The sequence below is a fragment of the Pseudopipra pipra genome, chromosome 1 (genome assembly GCF_036250125.1).
Source record: "Pseudopipra pipra isolate bDixPip1 chromosome 1, bDixPip1.hap1, whole genome shotgun sequence".
Classification (NCBI taxonomy): domain Eukaryota; kingdom Metazoa; phylum Chordata; class Aves; order Passeriformes; family Pipridae; genus Pseudopipra; species Pseudopipra pipra.
Window position 1 is genome coordinate 131,521,490 of NC_087549.1, and position 21,455 is coordinate 131,542,944.

A 21,455-nucleotide genomic window follows, 5' to 3' on the forward strand; every position below is an offset into this window, starting at 1 on the left:
CTTTTGTGCAAAGCAACAAAAAACAATTTGGAACTAATTCATACTTTTGGATTTTTTTCTTAAATGGAACCATATTTTTATTTGAGAAATAAAGAATATGAAGCTATGTTGACTTTAAGATAAGGAAGGATTCTGGGGGCTTTATATTCCCACAAATTTGCTGCCTTGGGTTTTTTTTTGCTTGATGCCTTTGCCATGCCTGAACTCCCAGGGTTGGTTTCTATCTCTGGGGCTCCACAGGAGATTTCAGTCTGAAAAACAGGAAGAGTCACATCACTAGCAGAAACACAAAACATCCTACAGTCTGTCTGCCCTCAACTTGTTTATTCTCAGTAAACATACAAAAAACACCCAAACAACTTGTCAGGGAAATGGACTCAAAAGATTAAGCATCCCTCTACATGAAGAAAATTAATCAACCTATGTACTTCAACAGCAGCAACTGGGATTGCAGGGAAGGAAATAGGAATCAGCTGTAAGACAACAGTGTTCACAACAGCTTGCTCTGGGTCTATTACTCTTCCTTTGTACAACTCTCTGTGTTACTCCCCTAATGAAACAGCACGCAGAACCTGGCTTCCACAGTCAAAGGCAAAGACTGAGGATTTAAGGATTTAAGATTTGATGTTGCTCTCTCCACTGACTCCATGTATTTTGGATCAACCACTCAGCAATGATTATCTAAAACACAAACAACACAAAGAACTAATCATATTATGTGCTCAAGGGATCAGGCCTTTTCGATAGCTACCATTCAGCATACACGTGTAAATAATCATCTTTGAAAGAATTATGCAATCCACATATGCACATATAAATTTACCCTCAAATTTCAGACTGACTTGGACTGACCCAAGACGATGGATCCGGTCAACCTGTGCCTGAAAGAGAAAAAAATCTGCACATGATATAGGCAAATATCAGCCAGAATGATCTTATACTGAACATCACTCCTAGAAAATTTTGGTTAAGTTGTAGTTTATAGTTTTATAAGTAGCTATGTTGTGTGAATCAAAAAACCTATGAACTGTCTGGGATGAAATTGGTGTAGAAGGTGGCAAATGCAGGATGATACTGGAGGTCACAGATTATAAAACAAATCACACTGATCAAGTCAGCAGTCCGTACAGGTGTGCAACCTTGCATTGCTTTGGTAAAAACAGTTCTAGCAGTAAGAAAAAAATAGAAAAACTGAATAACTGGAAAGCAGTGCACAGAGCACAGAAACAAACTGCTACAAAAAGCAAACAAAATTTACCCAAGTGGATCCCAAGAAAGTGGAGTAAGGAAACTTAAAATTATATTTTTCCTGGCAAAGAGGAGGGAGACCAAAAACCCTTCTCTTCCCTGGTGAATGCTGCAGGGCACTGGCAGCTCCTCATAACACCCCCCACAGGCACATACACTGAAAATGTTCACCTGTCACCCTGCAGGAGCATTACAGGGGTGAGCATAAGAAATATACTAGAAAGGAGATTTTATAACATTTTATAACTTTTATAACATTTTATAACATTTTAACACTATTATCAAGGATTTCCAGTATTAATTTGAATTAGGTATATGGAATATGAATATGCAGTATCATAACTAGAATAATATTATTATTAAACTCTAAAAACTTTTAATTAAACCAACAACAACTTCTTGTGTTCTCATATAAAGTTATGTTCTCTCTTTTGACGATCAAAAGAATTTCAGCGTAAGAGTAAAATCCTCCTAAATGTTTCCCTCCTGTCCACCCCATTGGTTACTCAGCTGATCTCCCACCCAGACCACTTATACAGTATATCTTATGAATAGTTACTCTATTATTAGATTGGATCCATTTTGTGTTGTCTCAGACTCTCAAATGCCACTGTATTGCAGAGAATTACTCATTTGCATTGCACAGCAAATGTCTCCAGGAAAGCTAAAGGTTCTTGTTGGCAGCCACAGGCCAAGTGGAGCTTTTGTCACACTGCAATCAGAGTTAAGAATTAGTCATTATGCACAGAGGACCTGAGTGCAGTTGGTCATTTCAAGAGTATTATTCCTACTTAAAAAAGCAGTGGAGAGCAAGGGAGAAAGAGAGGAGGAGCAGGAGCATGCAAGTAGATTCCAGAAAAGGGCATAGAATCAAGAAAATAGAGAAATAAAACGTAGAGCAGATGGAAGAATTGCCCTGGATAGCATGTCTTGAGTGGATGGCAGGACAACTGACTCATGTTTGTGTTATATATTCTCCTATATTCTTTATGAATAGGACAAGCATAAGCCTGTCACCGGTTACCAAGCAACTGGAAGCTAAATAATATGAATTAATATTAACAAAAATGCAAAAACTCTGACATAAAAGTTAGGGGGTTGAACTCTAAACAGGAAGCACAGATATATGCAGAAATCAGGTGGTTTGCTTTTTTAAAAAGTACAATTTATTTCAAAGTATTGATGGACTATTTTTAGTCAGAACTATTTTAACACTTTTTGACAGAGACAACACACTACAGCTCCTAATGTAAGTCAGGAATTACACAAGCTGTAATTCCATGAAATATTGCAAGTAGAAATCCTTCCTGTGCCAGGTAGAAAGACACTAGAGGTTCTAAGATATATTTCTGAGAAACAACATCGTAAACTCCTAAATCAAATGATAGATCCTTTCCATATGTTCTTTGAACTAATATAAATCCATTTAGAAACAACTACACATTCTTGATCATCTGGAATTTTTGCTGGTAGTTTCAGAAAATGTGTACGCAAGGATGGCAGATCTGAGCCAGCTCTCCTTCCACAGCCATGGAAGAGTCGTCGAAGGTTAACATGGAGTTTAACTCACAAGGAATCATTGTGATTTATGCGGGGTTGCCAACACCTCCCCTGCAGACATGGTGCATGCTAAGTCCAGCACCTTCCAGAAGCTTGGGACTTCTAATTCTCTCTTGCTGTAGTCACTTTGCAAGTAGAAACAAGACTGGCAAGTTGCTAGATTACTGGCATGGTAACAGACTTGTGCTTGGCACTTGCCTCCCTCTGCCCTGGGGCAGCATGGGACACCTTGGACAGGCTCCCTGCAGCCAGGTGCTTCCACACAGCTTGTGGCTGTAAGCGCAGAAGACCCTTCCGGAAGAGTCATTACAAGGAGATGAGGGTTTATTTTGCTTAAGAAGGTTCACCTGACTAGAAGGAGACATCTTTCCCAGAGACAGTTTTAGATGTTTTCTCCTCCTGCATACCAGAGAAGCTGACTCCCTGGGTAAGAGAGAAGATAAATTCTTACAACAGGGTGGCTGGGAATGATAAAAGCCCGAGAACAGGCGGCATGATTTTTCTTAGGTCTGGTGCAGTTTGTACCAGGATGTTAAGTGTTCTCAACTGTTTTGGAAATACATTCTCCTAAATCCTTCCATTGCTTGGTATTTTGGGGGTACCTGTGTGCATTTAACCCTTACAGTGGCCTAAAGTGGGAGCTGAAGCCAGAGACTGTTAGTAGCCAGGAGCCGGCATGAAGCAGGTATTGCAATTCACTGAGCTGCAATATTCTCGCTAGAAAATATTGTGTCTGTTCATGTTGAATGTAACCTGAGGGGCAGATAAGATACATCTGGTCAATTTTTGTCCAGATAATTCTTCTGCAGTTTGACTGTCATATTTTGACAAGTCACTGGCCCTGTTTGGTTTGAGAGAAAGCATCCTTGACTCATTTTTTTTCTCTCATTTTAAAAAATTTAATCCTTTTAACACCCACCTATCTAGACATAGTGTGTTTCAATTCCCATGACGTTGTTCAGTGACTGAAATTTATTCTACTAAATTGCATGCACGTAAAATTCAGATTTAATTGTGCATTTTATCTATTATGGAGGGGCCTTGGGGTTTTAGTATTCTTCCAATATTTAGTGTGGTCAATTTTTAAAATTAAACACCTGGGCTTTTTAAATAGCTGATAAGAAAATGAGTAAAATCAGGTGGCATGACATTATCATTCTTCTTTCACAAGCAGAAGAATCCATTCCAGGGCAGCTCTTAGGTCATTAGAGCCTATGTTTGACTGTACTCAGGTGCTGCACAGTGAAGCTCCTCATGGTATCAGCCATGCATGCAAATGAGTTGAGTCGCTGGCAAACCACTTGATGGGTCTCCTAAAGGAACTCCTTTATATAAATAGAACTCCTGCCTAATCAAAGAATTGTGTAGTTTCCCATAATACTCAGCAATTCCTATAGCAGCACTATTACAAGCACTGTTAAGTATGGCTTAACATAAGCAGGACAGTTAGGTCAACATCATGAAGCCCCTCCTAGAGCAAATCTTTCAGGCATTCCCCACTATGGTAGAAAATCGGAGACCAGAACATGGAAGTGCTGACAAGCACCACTCAGCACTATTGATTCCTGAAAGATTAAACTCAGAGACGATCACTGTGCTGATTGTTCTCAATGTAGCCCCTACTAAATAAAACCCTAAGAGGAGCTAAAAATTGTATAACAAACTGTATGTGGAGACCAAGAGACACTACCAAATGCTTAAGAAGCTCAGAGCAGAGGACCTCTTGGCAAATTATAAAAGCCATTACATATCCTATTCTTTTGAATCTTAAATTAAAATTAAAAAAACATCTGGAAGGAAAAGTGAAATATAAGACCTAACAATATGGAAACAACTTTAAAATAATAAAAATAAAAATAAAAAAAATCATTTAACTAAAGGAACGAAAGCAGGAATTTGTTTTTATAGATCCTGAACTCTTGCTCCTTCTCTGCCTCCCAAAAATACTCAGAATAGACTCACATTCTCAACCAAGATAAAAGCTGGAACTAATTCCTGCCCTCTGTAAAACACCTCACCTGGGAAAGTAGAGGATAAAGAGTAAAACTGAAAGCATATAAATGCCTTCAGCAGCTCAAAGGCCAAGGATAATGGTAATCTGAGCCCTGATACTGGTGTATTAAAAAAAGATCTATTGAAGGCCAAGGACCCAAGCCTCCCCACAGAACATTAGACAAATTAAAAAAAAAAAAAAAAAAAAAAAAAAGGAAAGAAAAAAGAAAGCAAAGAAAAAAAGGAAAGAAAATTGATTGTGTATTTAAAATTAATGACCTAAGGTTAATTGGTACTTCACTGACTCAATTTGCAAATGGATTATGGTAGAGAAAAGTGTCTTTCTGACAGAGTTCACATATAGCAGTGGCCCCGAGCACATGAGTGTCTCTATGGAATAAAAAGGACATTTTACTTTCCATGGCAGAAACTACTTCCTTCTCATTTTACTTGTTTCATCTCAAAAGCTTGATTCAGAGTCTTTTGAATCTAACTGGAATTCAATTGATGGATTTACTATTCCAAGGCATTTTTTGATAGAAGGTTGGATTTCAATATTTTGTTCAAGGTTGTTTCCTCCCAGTTCTTCTTTGCAAAGTCAGTTTTTTCCTCACTGCCTTTTTGTTGGCTGAAGCCAGGCTCTGCCACCTTCCTACTCCTGTGCTCCGCTGGTGTTATGGAGAAACAGTTCTGGACTTTCACTGCTTCAGTCCTCTTCCCTTTACCTCAGTCATGACAGTCTCCTCTGTATTTTGGGATTTATTTTTTTCTACCTTTGAGAAACTCTGAAAGCTTGTGTCATATTCCTTTCTGACCCACAAAAGCACAGTGACACTGAAGCTATGTCATATCACAGGTTAATGTCACAGGAAAGCTCTGTAAAGAAAACCCGATGACTTTGTTTGCAGGAAACAGGGACCCTCACCATTTCCTCTGGTCTCCTCCACATTTGGGTCACCCTGTCCCTTACAAAAGGAATTTATCTTCCAAGCTGGCTGAGTGGCTTCAGCTTCTGGCCAGCAATTTCTATATAGGACTAAATGCTCCAATGTTCTGAAAAACGTCCAGTTTTCAGACACCTTAGACCCTGCTCAGGTTTCTTCCTCACCTCTTCCAGTTAAGGGCACATGATTGAACCATGCATGAGAGGACATTGGCAATGGCCTGATTGCTTCTGGTTGCAAGGGCAATGCCACCTGCCTGATCCCACCTCTCCTCCTCTACACACAGAACTGTTTGGGACCTTTAAATTTCATAGGGGAAATACAGGCCATGGTGCTGCAGTAAACATTGAGGCCCACATTTAGGAAGATAATGGGATGTATATATGTACAATCAAATTGCCATTTGAGTAAATTAAGGTTGGGGGAAGGTGGCTGAGTCAGAAGAGAGAATGATCTGACACAACACATTAAACAAAAAGTCTGTCTTTTGTCTGCAAGCTACTGTAGCAAGCAAAATAGAAGTGATTTGTCAAAGCAGTCCCTTTCCTGCTCAGGTTACCTTGCTCTTAGAGACTGCAACAGGAGTAATGAAATTTTAACTCTTCTTCCAGAGCACGTTCAGTCTTTTTATAGCACCTTTATGCTTACTCTACATTACACCTAATTATTTGGACTAGCCTAATTTTCACAAAATAGGCATTCTAAACAACAGACAATACATGTACACCCATTCTCCAAATAATTTTTCACTGATACCCCAGGCAGGTATATAATGCACAGTGAAGACTGACTGCTTATATAAACACAATGTTTTCTGCACCTTCTAGAAGAAACTGTTCAACATTTATTTGGATACATTTGAATACAAAATAATTATTTGAGATGAATACTTAAAATTAGGTATTAGGCTGACTTAACAGATCACAGGGAAGGAACTAGAAGGGTTATTGTTCCCTCTCCATGGCAGGTGACAGAGAGGCCACTTTGCTCAGTTGTCCTCCTGTCCATATATTGCGGTAGGTCATGGGAGATCCTGTCAAACACAGGAGCAGAGTATTTTCCATTTCTCTGGTCCCTCACGGCATTAGTCCTGAATCTCATCACCACAAAACCAATATAAAAATGCATCCATTTTGTAGTGGGACTTTCACCACTCGTTCCCCTTTCTAGCCCAGGAACATATTGGAAATACTGTCCCTGCAAGGTGGTGACCCTGTGTGGCCTGTTGCCTGGCTACTCTTGTAATTCTATATCATAGACCCTGCTGATACCCTCAGTCAGCCTTGCTCCAAGACTGGCATGGAAATGCTTCTATAGCCAGAGCCAAGCTACAGCACATGCTGAAAGGTAAGTCCCCACTGCCTCCCTGGAGCATTCTTTTAAAACTAAGATTAGATGCATCAAATTGGATTAATTTCTTCCTTTAATTATACTTGCATCTCATCTGTCACTACCAAAGAGAGGCTGGTGCTTCGGAGTGATGGCCTAATTGAAACTCCACTAATACAAAGGGCAGGCAGCAGAGACTGGCTGGTGATTTCTCTAGGAGAGAGGTCCTCTCTGGGCACCGTGGCTGAGAGCTCGTGACTCTGAGGGAGAAAAGCAGTCCCTCAGGCTGCTCCCCTGCTTCAACAGTGTGGGGAAGGCAGTAAAACAAACCAGATGACTTTCTCTTGGCAGCCAGGTCTCCTCTGGTCACCAGCCCCCAGGTCCTTGTCAGCCAGCCCGCTTTTTTTGCCCAGTGCCCCGCAACCTTTCTCTGGCCAGCTGCCCCACCACTTCCAGCCCTCTCCTTGGAAGAGCAACACAGCCAGGACAGTTGGCACAGTGCAGAAGGTCACAAAGGTCCCACAGAGGCACAGTCAACACCTCAACAATCGCAGGGCTGGATTCTGCTTTCAACTCCAAGGGTTGATGTCTCCACCCTCACTGACTCCAGTGCTAAACCTGGCTGTGTTGACAGAAGGTGCTGGCAGCAGCACAGGCTTGGATTGGTCTCTGGGGAGAGAGGCAGCTCCACTGGGTGACTCAGCACCCTATGGGAGGGGGATAGGAGGGAGGATGAGGGAGATTCTGTGCTGTAATTATATAAACAAGCCAGCAGAGATTGCCCAAATATGGCCTGCTACCTATGTTAAATTCAATTCTGAGCCAACAGAAACCATTAATTTCATATTTTTGACTGAAATCTCAGCAGAGTGATCATGGGGTCTATGACTGGAGCTCCTGAGTGCTGTTGCAAGACTCATATAAGTTGGTAGTAATGCCAATGAAAAAGGCTTTCCTCCAAGCTGCCACTGACCATTAGTATGTTCTTTTTGATTTTGCAGTGTACAGTAGAATGCAAAAGAAAAAAATGCAAAAATTTTTTTTACATAGTAATCCATCCTGTAAAAGTAAAGCAAGGTAACATAATAATAAAATATTTAAAGAAGCCCAGTCTTCTGCATTTTCTGTAATTTTCTTTTCCTAAAAAATTAAAGTTAATAAAAGACAAAATATGAACACTATACTGTTTTCAGGAAAAAAATGTGGGAACAGAGAGTAGAAGAGTTCAGCCTGAAAATCCTTCACTGACCTTATGAAATAATGAAAGCAGTAAGATTCACTATGAAGTACCAGACAACCCCCCAGAGAATACTGTACTTCTATTTTTCAGGTTGTAATCCAGGCACAAACTAACCTCCAGAAAATTATTAATCAAATTCAAGATTTTTTTTCTCATACCTACAAAGTGCAGGCTTCAAAATTTCGTGCACATATGTCACTCAGTCCAATTCCCAGTCTTAACCATTCATTAGAGATTAATAAATGTGTTTTAATAATTCATACAATTCACTCCTTTCAAATGCAGAAAACTGAAATTTAATACAGAAATGAGTCTCAACATAAAGACATGAGATAAGAGCACACAAGTTCTAATCATGTAGAATCTTAAACAGAGCCTACCAGCTTAGAGTCTGCACACTCACCCAGACAATTAAAGCTAATCAATTTAATGCCCCCAGAAAAAAAAGCATCTAAAGATATCATCCCCTTATTTCCCATTATTGAAAACACAGATCTTAAAAAGCATGGATAGGCATTAAAAAAAACATTCCCAGGTCTCTTTACCTGATTTTTTCATTTGTAACAGTCTCAGATTTGGGCTTCGCAAAAAAAAACCCCATTATTTGTAAAGAAAACAAATGCTCAAGAACTTTGTGTACCTTAAGAAAAATAACTTGTGCTTCAAGGAAAAGAAAAAGGTGATCCCCAGAGCCTCTCCTGCTTCTTTCCATGGGGTAAGAAGTTCTGCTGATGAACAGCAAATGTTTGGTTCATAAAGCCAGCAGAGACCTATAACTGGGTTAAGATGTCCCACATGGAGCCTGCTGCCTTTGTGGCCCCTCTTGGCCCCTCTTCCAGCAAGTGCTTTGCCAGCAGTGCTGCTGTGGGCTCCTGCAGGTAGACTTCTCACAAGTCACCGCTCTCTGAAAGGATCCTTGCATAACTCCAGGTGTCTGGATATGTAGTGAGGAAAGCATGGGCTCTAGGTACACACAAATGGGAGAGGAGGAGAACTCATGCAATGAAAACCACTTACATAGAAGGGGAAGATGAAGGCTTGAACCCTAAATGAAAAACTCCTTGATAAGCTCATTAAATACATTTTCCTTTAGCTAGAAACACATTGAACATCACAATACATATGAGATCTTATTTGCAAATGTCTTGTCATCTTATAGCTCATGCCTCTTTGGAAGTTTCCCTCCCAATAAGGCATCTTTCAGTCTGCATCCATGCAGTATCTTCAGGGTACTTAGCTCCATAGTAGCTAATTACTCCCATGAGTCACACAGAGGGCATGAGTTTTTACTGATGGTGTACAGTAGGACAGCCATGAGGGTGTATATATTTTTAGTATCCTTTCATGTTATCATTTAAAAAAAAGAGATAAATCTCCCTTTAATTTTGTTGACAGTCTTCCCTACCTAATCTGTCTGGTAGTAGCAGACCATTGTAATGCATAGGAGAGTCCTATCTATAGCTCAGCCCATGTTTTTTGGTCCATAGGAGGGTTCCCTGCCACACGTGCAGCGGCACAGCCCAGTGTGGTCTGGAGCACAGCATCAGAAGAACTTGTATGAGATTACTGGCTTCTGTCCTAATACAAGGGAAACAGCATCTAAAAAGCCTGAGACACAGGAAAGGAAGTTTCCTTATGTGCCATCTTCTCCACGAAGAGTTCATGTTTCAGCTTCCTTGGGGTTAAGTCACCAATGGTCACTAAAAGTCCAGTTCACATCTATGATACCACAGCCTGACGGCACTTCATAAAACATGAGAGACAACATAATTTCTTTTACTCTTGGGTGAGTAAAATACAGGAAAACAAAACAAACTTCCCTACACCAGGCACCAAGACAGAGCAGAACTTGAATCAAAGCTCAGGACAGCTCCGTGACCTGGTTGTTGTGGTATGCAACCTGTAGGTATCTAACCTGTTAGCTAAGGTGCCATCCATGGGGGGATCCATCCTCCCGGCCAGGGCAGCCACGAACACCAAGAGCTATCTTACTGCACACAGGCAAAAACACATGTGCATCACCCAGAGCCCTGCATCTTCCCACAGGGATTTTGAGCAAGAGAAGGCAGAGGTAAACATCTTATTAAAAAATAAACAGACTTCAGCATAAAGGTCTGAGAAGTGCCTTGTTAAACAGCAGAGACACCAGCACAACACTGGGCTGCACGTGCAAGGGGGGAAGGAAGGGCTAACAGCTATGATGCACTACTATTTATGGCAAAAATTTTCTCTAGTTGAAATGCAGCAAAATATAAGCCATTCATGAACATGCTGATGGTTGGAACATTTGGCTGCCTAAATATTCAGACTGTGCTGGAGGAGACAGCTGAGCTGGCAGCTCAGGGCCAGGAATCAGTCCCTGGTCAAAGTCATTTACATCAATGACATCTTCCTACACTTCCAGAAATAAACGGTCCTAAAAACTCACAGATGCTTAGTACTGTGCTAATAACTGCATCAGGCATCTGACAACTGCCACATTTGCATCATTTAGAGTATAGCAGGTCTTAAACAGCAAAGACCCCAATATATCACTTCCATAGTAAGAAGAGAGATCTTTTTGTGTATTCTGTGGCACAGTAACAAGTCAAGAGCACAACCCACATCTGCAGCTTTTCACTGGGTATCTATCAAAGATATGCTTTTGTCATTCACATCTGCAAAAATTAAAAGGGAATACAAACCTCTCACAGAAGCTTTGGGGTAGCCATTGATCACTCATCCTTTTTTTCCCCCCTAACGGTGTGGGGACAAAACAAGGGAGGTACTTCTTTCAGTGAACAACAAGCTATAATCTATACCCTACATCCAGGGCTCGCTAAGCAGATATGGCCAGGGCCTAGTTTTTCTCAGAAGCAAGCAAAGCTTTTATTTTAGACATGGGAAGACTCTTACCCATGTGGGAACAACAGAATCCAGAACTGTCAGTTACCTGAAAATGTAGCTACTCTTCTGAAAACATGGAGCATTGGTGTACATAACCAGATAAGGCATCTGAATTAACACCTCCAGGGGCTGCTCTGTGCACTTCCCATCAGCTGAAACACCGCTGTTCCAAGGCGGTCTTTCCCGGCAATTCCATTCTGCTTTGAATAATTAAACCTACTCCAAAGCAAGGACTTCAATCTTACGCCAGGGCCACAGCAAACAATCAGTTGGCTTCCCCTTATTTTTGTCCCAGTAGCTGCTTCTTTGCAGAACAGCATCACCGTGAGATGTAACTGAGAGAAGCTGACTGCTGAAAACCCAGTTGTGCACTGATCAGTGCAGGGACAGGCTTTGCCTAATCAGAGACTTGAAAACTGCTCATCTATGCTCCAGCTGAGTTTGGCAAACATCAGAGCCCTTACTGCATGGGGATCAGGATTTAAAGTCTTCATTAGGCTAAAGAAGGACAGATAGATGCACTGTCCACCTCTGCACTGCTGGTCATTCTACTTGGAGACTGAAGGAAATTCTCTTATTATTAAAGTAACTCTCCTCTAAAACATAAATGATATTTAAGCAATATTCTCTATTGCACAAAAAGCAGAATAAGAGGCTTCTTATTGCCCAGGAGAATGAAGATGCACAAAGATGCTCAAAAATCAATGGTTTGTAAAAAATTCTCACATCAGAGGATGGAAACTACGAAACAGACGCTTAGTAAGTTAACAATTCAGCATTCAGTGAAAACTTGGCTTCATTTGTCACCCAGGACCATGGAATATAGAATATCCTGAGCTGGAATGGACCCACAAGGATCACTGAGTCCAACTCCTCACTCTATACAGGGCAACGTGACAGTTAAATCTAAGAGTGTATGTAGGCCACTAAGCTATGTGGCTCTGCCCTTAGCATCAATCATGGGGAGCAAGGGAAGGCTTCTCTGGAAAATATAATTTCTGAGGCATATATGAATGAAGATCAAACAGCTGTTGCATAGGTTTAACACTGCATCTCGCACATTCTTTTATTTGGGGACTTACTTAAAAATAACAAGTCAAACTATACGTACACTACAAAAAATCACTGCTGACTATGGTTCATGCAATTGCTCACCTTGACTCTACATTCCAGTCAATGCTTATACTCCTACCTTTTGGTACACAATCAAATTACAGTGACCTAAGCAGTTCAGGAGAAATTAACCATGTGTTCAGCTCACCAAAGCTCTGGTAAAGATATCTGAATTTCTTATTTCATCCAAGAGAAGAAAATTGAAACATATTTTACACTAATCGTCTCCGACACGTTTCTGTTTCTTCTGAGAGCTCTCGCTCAGGATCTGACTTCAGGGCAGATACGCTGACGCAAAAGTCCACACTTTCATTTGAACCACCTTTTTAATGAGGGTAAAAGTGATTCAGCTTCAACCTACATGGTGACAAACCGCTTAGCAAGTTTTAAATGGAACTAGACATGACAGCATGGTCAATAAAGAATGGTGCTAAATTTTGTTTTAAATCTTATTTCCTTTAAAATACACAGATAAACAAGGAAGCTGAATACCACACAGTCAATATTTAAAATGTAAATTCTATCATTCTTCTAAAACTATATACAGGCTTTCTTTGAACTCACACAATGATGCTCAGTACACTTTTGAAGAGGAAATTAAGCCACAGAGAAGAGCAATTGATGATCCAAGGGGCAATTTTCTGTCACTAGGTTACTGCTGTCATTTGTATGTCCTGATTCTCCTATGTCTGAATTAAAAGTACAATAGCAAGTATGAATCACAAACTGAGAATTTTGCATGTTGTATACATTAGTGGATTGCATCTGTGTGAATTATTTTACCTATTAGCTCAGTGTTTCCTTTTAAAAGGTCTGAGAGTACTACAAAAAGTTTATTATGTAATAAAAAATAAAATTTCTACAACTTTACGTACTGAAAACCAAGGGGAAACCTGAAATCTTCAGTCTAGTCAGTGAAGCTCTGACAAATTGATTTCTAGGACAAATATGCAGCCAAGCCATTTTGCTTTGCTCAGGATCACTCAGGATGTCTACAGCAGAGCAGGAAACAGGAAGATCTTAGTATCAATCCAAAACTTCACCAGAAAAACATTATTCCAATTCCCTGGCATTACTGCTGACATTTTGAGTTGTTGAATTGAAAAAACAAACTCTCACAAAGAAATCATATTAGTGTACAGTATTTATTACCTTCTATTAATATGAGGTCAATAATTTTGATATGACTAAATTAATTCTGAAATAAACAGACATTTTTAAATACATATAAGGATGAAGGGCTTTAACATGAGAGTTATTTAGTTGATCTGGACTCTTAATCCACATGCAGGATACATCGATCGAATATTGTACATTTCCTTTCATTTTACACTGGTCCATAGTATAGCACAATTTCTGAGGGTGAAAGCAGGGAGGAAAGAAATCATATTTTCAAGTAGCCCTTTTATTTAAAAAGAGCATCAATGATATATTAAGCCAGTGTCTTTCTATCTGATTTTGATTTTACTTACAGTATAAGTTTTGCAAAATATACAGCTCACCAATGATACACAAACAGTGGCCCTTTACTAAGGGCAAGTAACAAAAAAAAAAAGAAAGAAAGAAAAGAATTCTACAGATTAGAAAAGTCATATTTTAGAACACTATGTCACTTCAGAGTGCCTCCAATGTTGGTAAGAAAGGTCATGCACAACATTTCATGTTGTCATTAGTTCATGGGAGATTTGTCTGCATGCTTCACATGAACAGAAAAAGGTACAAGTCACAAGGAAAGCAGCTTTCTCCAGTTATCTTTTAGGCCTGTCTATGTCGTCAATGGCAGCTAACAGCTTCTGTCTTGCCTTTTTGTTGATGTGGGAGCCCAGACAAACATTCACCAGATTGGTCAACTGCTTAGTGGAGTACTCCTGGCAAACAAAAGCAGATCATGTTACGCCAGAATAAAACACCAAAGATAGAAAATTAATAAAATGCAGACATACTCAGTGTGGACTTTTCACATAGTAGCAGTCAGTACACAAGGCAGATTTAAAGCGGTAGTTAAGTCAGGTCTGGATAGTTTTCAGAGTTGAGGCAGAGGACAAAAATGTATTTCACTACATGGCAGATTATAATGGAAAATGCTTAAGACTTTAGAAGTGTTGGACAGAGTTCACAGAAAGTAACTGTGAATATGTATATAAATCAATTTTTAATATTTTTTCCATTCTTTGGGAGGTATGGTGGGAAATATGTGTGCAAATGGTTAAGCTTTTAACACAAACTGTGACAAATGTTGATCTTTTTTATTTTGTCTTCTCATTTCCAATTAGCTTCTAAATGCTTCTGTCTACAGAGTCTCCAAACAATGTTAATTTCAGTACATGGTAAAGGAGGGAAAAATGACAAAGATGTTAAGACAAGAATTCTTAACATCTGTGAAAACACCATATTTGCCAGGATTACCTTTATATCTAACACTATCCAAAACACAGCTTCCACTAATGGGTTTAAACAAGAGTTTTTCCACACAGGTCATCAAACAACAGCTCACAATCTCTCTCTTGACTCCAGGTAAAACAAGGAAAATTATATTAAAGACAAATTTCTTTCATTCATTTCTACTGGGATTTAAAGTAATCCCAAAATACAAATTTCAAGTGCCCCACTTTAAAAGACTTTTCACTTCAACAACGGGCATCTCCAATAGCATGTGACCATTACTTACACAGTCCTGTTAATAATTGTTAGTTTATGCTATCATGAAAGCATGCTAAATGTTCTCAAAACACAAATGAAGACATCTCAGAGAGCAATGTTAATCCTGATTAAGCACTATTAAATAAGGAAAGAAAAAGCAATTATTCTTATTCCTTGTGCCTTACAGCTTAGTTTAAGCAAACTACTCCTAAAGGCAATGCAAAACTTTATGGTGCAATTTCAAACCATACTTCTGGATGATGGAGTTGTGCACTTTGGCATATTCTGAACAGCACACAAATGTTTTCAATTTCACTTTGCTCTAGTTCTCTACATTTTTGGATACAGTAGGTAGCTGTGACTGGTTTAGTCATCCTTCCTAGTCATTAGACATTAAACCAATACAAACACATACTGACTTCATGTGAGAATGAACACATACATGCACATATGCAATTACATTTATACTTCTTCCTATACAGATTTTATCATAATAAATTAATAGATGCACATATATGTATATATTAATTTTTAACACATTATTTACAGTTGTTAGCATGATTTTATCATCGTGGTGAATTTTCTTGACAGACAATAAAAGAATGCAAATTTAACTCTTACCCTGTGTTCTTTTATCCAGCGTTCCATGTCATTTTCTGTTAGGTAGTATGCTTTAATGTAGGTCTCCACAAATTCTTTATCTGGAATGGGCCTAATGTCTGTTAACTTTTCTAGTTTCATTAGGAACTGTTGAAAGTCCAGTTGCATCAAGGCACGTCCTTCATTGCTGCACTTCTTTACATTGGCATAACTAAAAAGAGAAACAGTGGAAAGCAAAACTTACAAGGAAATAAAAATTAATTTTGCTTCTCAAAGTTGTTAAACCTAGCCCTTCAAACCTTGAGGAGGAACATAATTATGGTTTTAAATTAAAAGCAGACAAGAACTTCTAGGATGTCTCCTGTAGAGCTTTATTTGCATTAGTATGATACGTCTTAGCCCCAGTCATAAAACAGAACCCCACTTTACCCAATGATACTGAAAAAAACCACATGCCCCTCCCAAAGCCAATAAAAATCCTACACTGAACACCTTACTGTAAGTGGGTTAGAGGAAATTAAATCAATGCCCATCAGCACACTGGACAGTGGTTTCACATGATCATGACCACTAAAGTCTGAAAGGTACTATGACTGCTTTAGGAGTGGTCACCAGAACTGTTCAACTGAGTGGGAATATCAAAGAAAGGCACAAAGCTGTTTGCTCAAAATCAGCCACAATAACCAGAGGATAAAGGGTGCCAGCACTGCCTAATCCCTCTAAGAACTTAGTGTGTTAATGATTGACAGAGGAGACACTAGATGAGCTTAAGGCAGGTAATACTAGCAAGGATTACAGTGGGGTGATATGCAACAAATGAGGAAAAGGATCTCTGCGGTTTTTAAAATGGGTAAGGAATTGCATTTGTCAAGATCAGAGGAAATGACACTGCAATGCCCTTAACAATGCCAATTTCAGTTGTGTACAGGGAATAAAAAGGCTTTGGTCAGGAGCACAGTCTCTTGAGAGACTTAATCCAGCTCACCCACAGGCTGCTGCCACAATTTATAATCCTGCCCCACTCTACTCCTCTACTGAATGTAGAACAAGCTCAGTTTTCCACTGATTGATGAAGTCAGCCCTTATATATATATATTTATATATATATGTATATATATATATATATATATATAGTCCCTAGATTATCAGGTCTGATGCAATGGATGCAGCAGAAACATGCAGCTAAAAACCAGATACGCAGCAAAATCAGGTTAAGAGTAAGAAGACATTTCACACTTACAGTGGGTATGTAGAAAGAATTTGCAGAATGCAAAAATAACAGAGGCAAAAAGAGAGGACACCAATACAAAAGTCCTCTGGAGGACTTCTAATCTTCATAGAAGATTAGAAGATGATTCTCAATAGGCTCAAGAAGCCAGCTGGAAAACAAGAGACAGCAGAGAAAGTGGAGATAGGGAAGGTCAAAATTCAAAGAAAGATATAACTGACTGTAGTGGAGATGATTCTTCACTCAGTAAAGAGCCTAATGAGAGCAATTTCAGTTGACTGGTTGACTGAAGGTATTCAGGAGTCAGCTGTTCAGAATACCTTCCTTCCCTTTCCCCAGTGGGAAAAGAAACTACAAGATATGGAACAAAAGAAGAACTGGGCGAGAATGAGAAATTACAGGCAAATATTTGAGAGGAGATGATAATGAGTCCTCTTTACACTCTCAGAAAGGGCACAGGACAAATTATATCAGCAAGGTATTCCCAATCCATCCTGACCAGCCAGTGAAATGTTTAGGTTAAAGTGACAGTTCCATGGTAAGTCATAAGCGTGAACCAAAATTGCAGCATGGAACAAGACATAAGAGCTAAGAATGAAGTGGGTCATGAACACCAAAGTCACAAAAGATGAGTGAGATTGTGATGTAAGAAAAGAAAACAAGTTCAAAACACAAAGGCTGTGAGAAAGGAGGTTGGTAGTGACTGACTGAGTGTTATTGACTTGTAAGGTGGGCAGGGTGAGGAGAAGAGAGAAGTCTTTATTTCACTTATTTTGATTTGAGGTATGGTAAGTGGAAAATAAAATTTCAAAAAGGAAAGATAGTTGTATAGGTCATATGTCATATGAAGGAATTGAGAAGCCAGAGGGAGGTCATGGCTGGATTTAGTTGCCCTGAACATGAAATTGATCTCTCAAGAGACTGCAAAAGGATCACGGCATGAAAAGAAATGGGCATGAGTTAAAAAATGATGGTTTGATGGAAACAGTGAAAGCTGACAATCCTCAAAAGGCAGCTAACACTTATAGAAGAAGGATGTTTTGTTGAGGTCCTAATTTAGAGCAGACAGCAGGAGAGTGGGATGTCAAGAAATAAAATAGGTAGTACAAAGTGCATAGGGTAAAGATAACCAGGAAAGAAATATGGAAAGAAGGAGTGGAAGACAGCATACATTCTATGATGCAGAAGAAGTTGTGATGAGAGCCCAGACATACGTAGCAAGGGGACAAACTCACAAAAATAAATGCAGTGGATCAAAGATCTACAATACTTAGGCTACAATATTGAATCTGAAAAGACTGGGACACTGATTAAAAAAGAGAGGGATAAGCAAGCTGTTACAGTTCCTAAGGTGCTTGAGCCTCTACTGACCAAGCTAACTAAGACACCTTTCTATTCTTGATGCATTTGGAAAAATCCTGTTCCAAGGCTACTCTAAGATGATGGCTATGGTTGACAACTCCATCTTTCTTCCTGGCTAAGATAAATTGTATCACCACTGAGGTGCTGACAATTACCCTTTTAATTTTCTTCTTGCCCTGCTGGGAAATGGTAATTTTCATACAGAAGTAGCTTTGAAAGAGCACTATGTTTTCAAATGCTTCAGTGAAACATTCGATGTCATTCTTCAGAGGTGTCTAGGAACAAGACCATCCCTTTTAGGCTTAGGGCCACACTCTGTGAAACAACTGCTAAGGAGTATGTTAAGCACTATTTTTCAGGCTCCCCAAAAGCACGTGGCCACTACAAAATTAGAACTTCCATAAAACAGATGTTATCATTACAGACATACTTACCCAAAAGCAAGACTTTCATGAACTACTCACCCTTCCACTAGAGTTCTATTGGCCAAGCGTATGCAGTGCTCCCAAAGGATGTTGGAGACTGGCAGGGGAATACGGACTCTCTTAGACACTTCATTCAACCTTCTGTTAAATTCTTCAAATTCCTGGTAAAATATAAAAGATGTTTATTCTTTTAGCAAAAAATGGATCATACTCTATACATCATACAACAACAACAAAGAATTAGAGATGCACATGAAAGAGAATACTGAAAAATAAGAGCAAAGCAGAGAACCTTAATAGACACAGACTGTACAGACAAGATTAATGTCTAAAGTAGAAAACATACCACTTTCTGGTATATAATTCACAACATCACCTCAGTGATTTTTTTTTTTCAAAAGGAAATGCTGCTCTGCTCCCCAGGGCTGTAGTTCTCTGTGAAAATGACACCTTTGAAAATGAACTAAGTAGCTTATCCTTCAAATGCCATTTTCATTGTCTCACTCCCTAAACTCATATTTAACTTCTTTAAGTCAATATACAGCCACTGAAGAAAATCCAGTGATGATCTCTTTATCCCTCTAAATACCCACCCCATCAGCTTTCAAAGAGAAGCTCAGAAATATTGTAACCATTTTTCATTCTTCAACCTTTCAGATTAGAAATTCCTCAGTCCTTTAAAAGCAGCTGAGAGAATCCATTGAAAGAAGCCAAATCTAACAGTTCAGGAGCACACTGCAGCACCAGATAACAATTCAGGTTAAGGGAAGGCACCTGTTTCCACATGAAACATCAATGGCCTGGATGAATTTGAGCTGATACTAGGAGTAAGAAACTAGTCATAACTGAATGTAAGTACTACTACAATGATTTTGTGACTTAAATAAAGTGAAACAGAAGTTTGCTGCCGGTGACTCATGCTTCTATTGTTTAAAAAATGTATCAAATTACTTAAATATAAAGCAGACTGGTAATGAACTCTTCTGTATAACCAGCAAAAGCAGTTTGCAGTGCGGTCTATTAAGACCATATTTGTCCAACAAAGTGTTTTTATTCCAAGGCTGTTAATTTCTTCTTATACCCTTCCCCATCAAAAATTCAGTAAGTGAAGAAAATCATTAAGGAATCCCAGTAACCAATTGGTGTTTAACACAAATTTTCTGAAAGATGAATTTGGCAAGAAGAAGTAGGATACCACAATGTCATGCTTTAATTGGCATACAACTCCCACTTCTGAAGACGCCTAATGCTCCACAATAATCAATTTCTTGAACAATCATCTTTCCCCATTTTATCTGCTTCCATACATACTCTGAATATAGGATTTTGCATATGTGTGCACATGGCTGAAAGTAGTTGATTATTACTTTAGACACTACCTATATTTGATATTCCTGGAGTCCTAGTGTACACAGCAAATCACTAATTGCTTAGCAGTAACCTAAAAGCTTTCATAGTAATTAGTACTAGCCATATAATGTACAGACCAGAATTGGTTTTAGATGGTATTAGACCTGATTGTCCTGAAGCAAATTCATCAGCAGTTGCATACTCACAAAAGGAAAAAGTTTTACCCCAGTGATTAACTATTTAAAGTACAAACTGATATCAAAAAGCCATGGCAGCATAAACAAGGGTAATCACAAAGACTCTGTCAAATTCAGTGCAACAATATATCCTCTGTCAAATTCTTCCTTCTTTGCCCTGATTTTTTTTCAAGCAGAGAAGAGCTACAAAGTACAAAGGTGTTATCAAAACTGTTATTCAACACAGATGTGTAGCTTTTTCTGGGATACACAGTTCACACATCTTTAAAATAAAACGATGAAACTTTCAGTTTCTCTGTAATATAGTAGTAGTATAATTCTACTACTGCCAGATCTTCCCCCTGAAGACCTTTAGAAACATTATTTAGGCATATATAAAGAATGAGAAAGGGACTGTCCCAAGACGTAGCAATTGTATAACCACTTCTACTGAAAGCAATTGAGAAGTTGGATGAATAACTTCCCTTACCTTCCTTTTCAAGTATTAACATCTAAATATAGCAACTTCAATTAGATACTGTGCGATCATTTTCGGTGGTGATTTGACCTACAGCCCCTAAGACAATCACCAAAATTATTCAGAACAGCAAAAAGACTTTGTTAAAAAAAACAAAACACATTATCCACCAGATTTTCCTCAATGTTACTCTGTTTGCTACACATTTCTCTACAATTTTAGACTTAGACATGAGATTCATTAAACTTTTGTGGTCACTTTCACCCACCACGTAGTCAAAAAATCATCACTGAAAACAGTTTAATGCTTATATAAACTCTAGCACACCATTTCTCATAAAGTATTCACCTTTAAAAGAGCATCTACATATACATTGTGCTGTGACATGATTTCCTTCACATCCCATTTCACATTAGCCATGAGAAGTAGCATTTGTTCATAATCAATGGCTTTAGCAGCAACAATCCAATACACTGGTTTACGTAGTTCACTGGCAGTTGACACTGTCTGAAACAGAATATAAATAAAATTCAATTCAGTAAATTTCTGGCTATCAGGAACAATATATAACTATTAGGTACAAGTATTTGCACTGTAATGTACAAGTTTCAAATCTTCTGTTCAAAAATCAGCTGTGAATTACACAATTCTGACCTGAGAATAGAACTGCTGAAGAAAAGGTTTCTTGGCAGCTGGCATCACTGCATCAAGATGAGGTTGAAGAAATTCAAACTGCTCAGCCAGAAATACCCTTTGAAAGCAAAGAAAATTTACTGTGAACTAAATGCAATGTTTGGCATGTCTCTTTACAATTTTTACTCTACAGTTGACATATTTGACAATAACAATATGTAACCTTGGAAAATTTAGTCCTGAGAAGAACT

At 38.8% G+C, this 21,455-nt stretch overlaps 1 protein-coding gene across 2 annotated transcripts in view; it reads right to left on the reverse strand.

Moving 5' to 3' along the window:
* Nucleotides 1-13,438: 13,438 nt before the first annotated feature.
* The window catches only part of VPS50 (VPS50 subunit of EARP/GARPII complex), an 82,018-nt gene continuing 74,001 nt past the window's right edge, over nt 13,439-21,455 (reverse strand). For both annotated transcript variants that reach the window (XM_064677525.1, XM_064677534.1), the window contains 5 exons: nt 21,226-21,322; nt 20,920-21,078; nt 18,607-18,728; nt 15,574-15,763; nt 13,439-14,180 (listed from right to left, as the gene is read on the reverse strand). In XM_064677525.1, the coding sequence (XP_064533595.1) occupies nt 14,061-14,180; nt 15,574-15,763; nt 18,607-18,728; nt 20,920-21,078; nt 21,226-21,322 (688 nt within the window). In that variant the 3' untranslated portion in view covers nt 13,439-14,060. The remainder of the gene's footprint in view (nt 14,181-15,573; nt 15,764-18,606; nt 18,729-20,919; nt 21,079-21,225; nt 21,323-21,455) is intronic.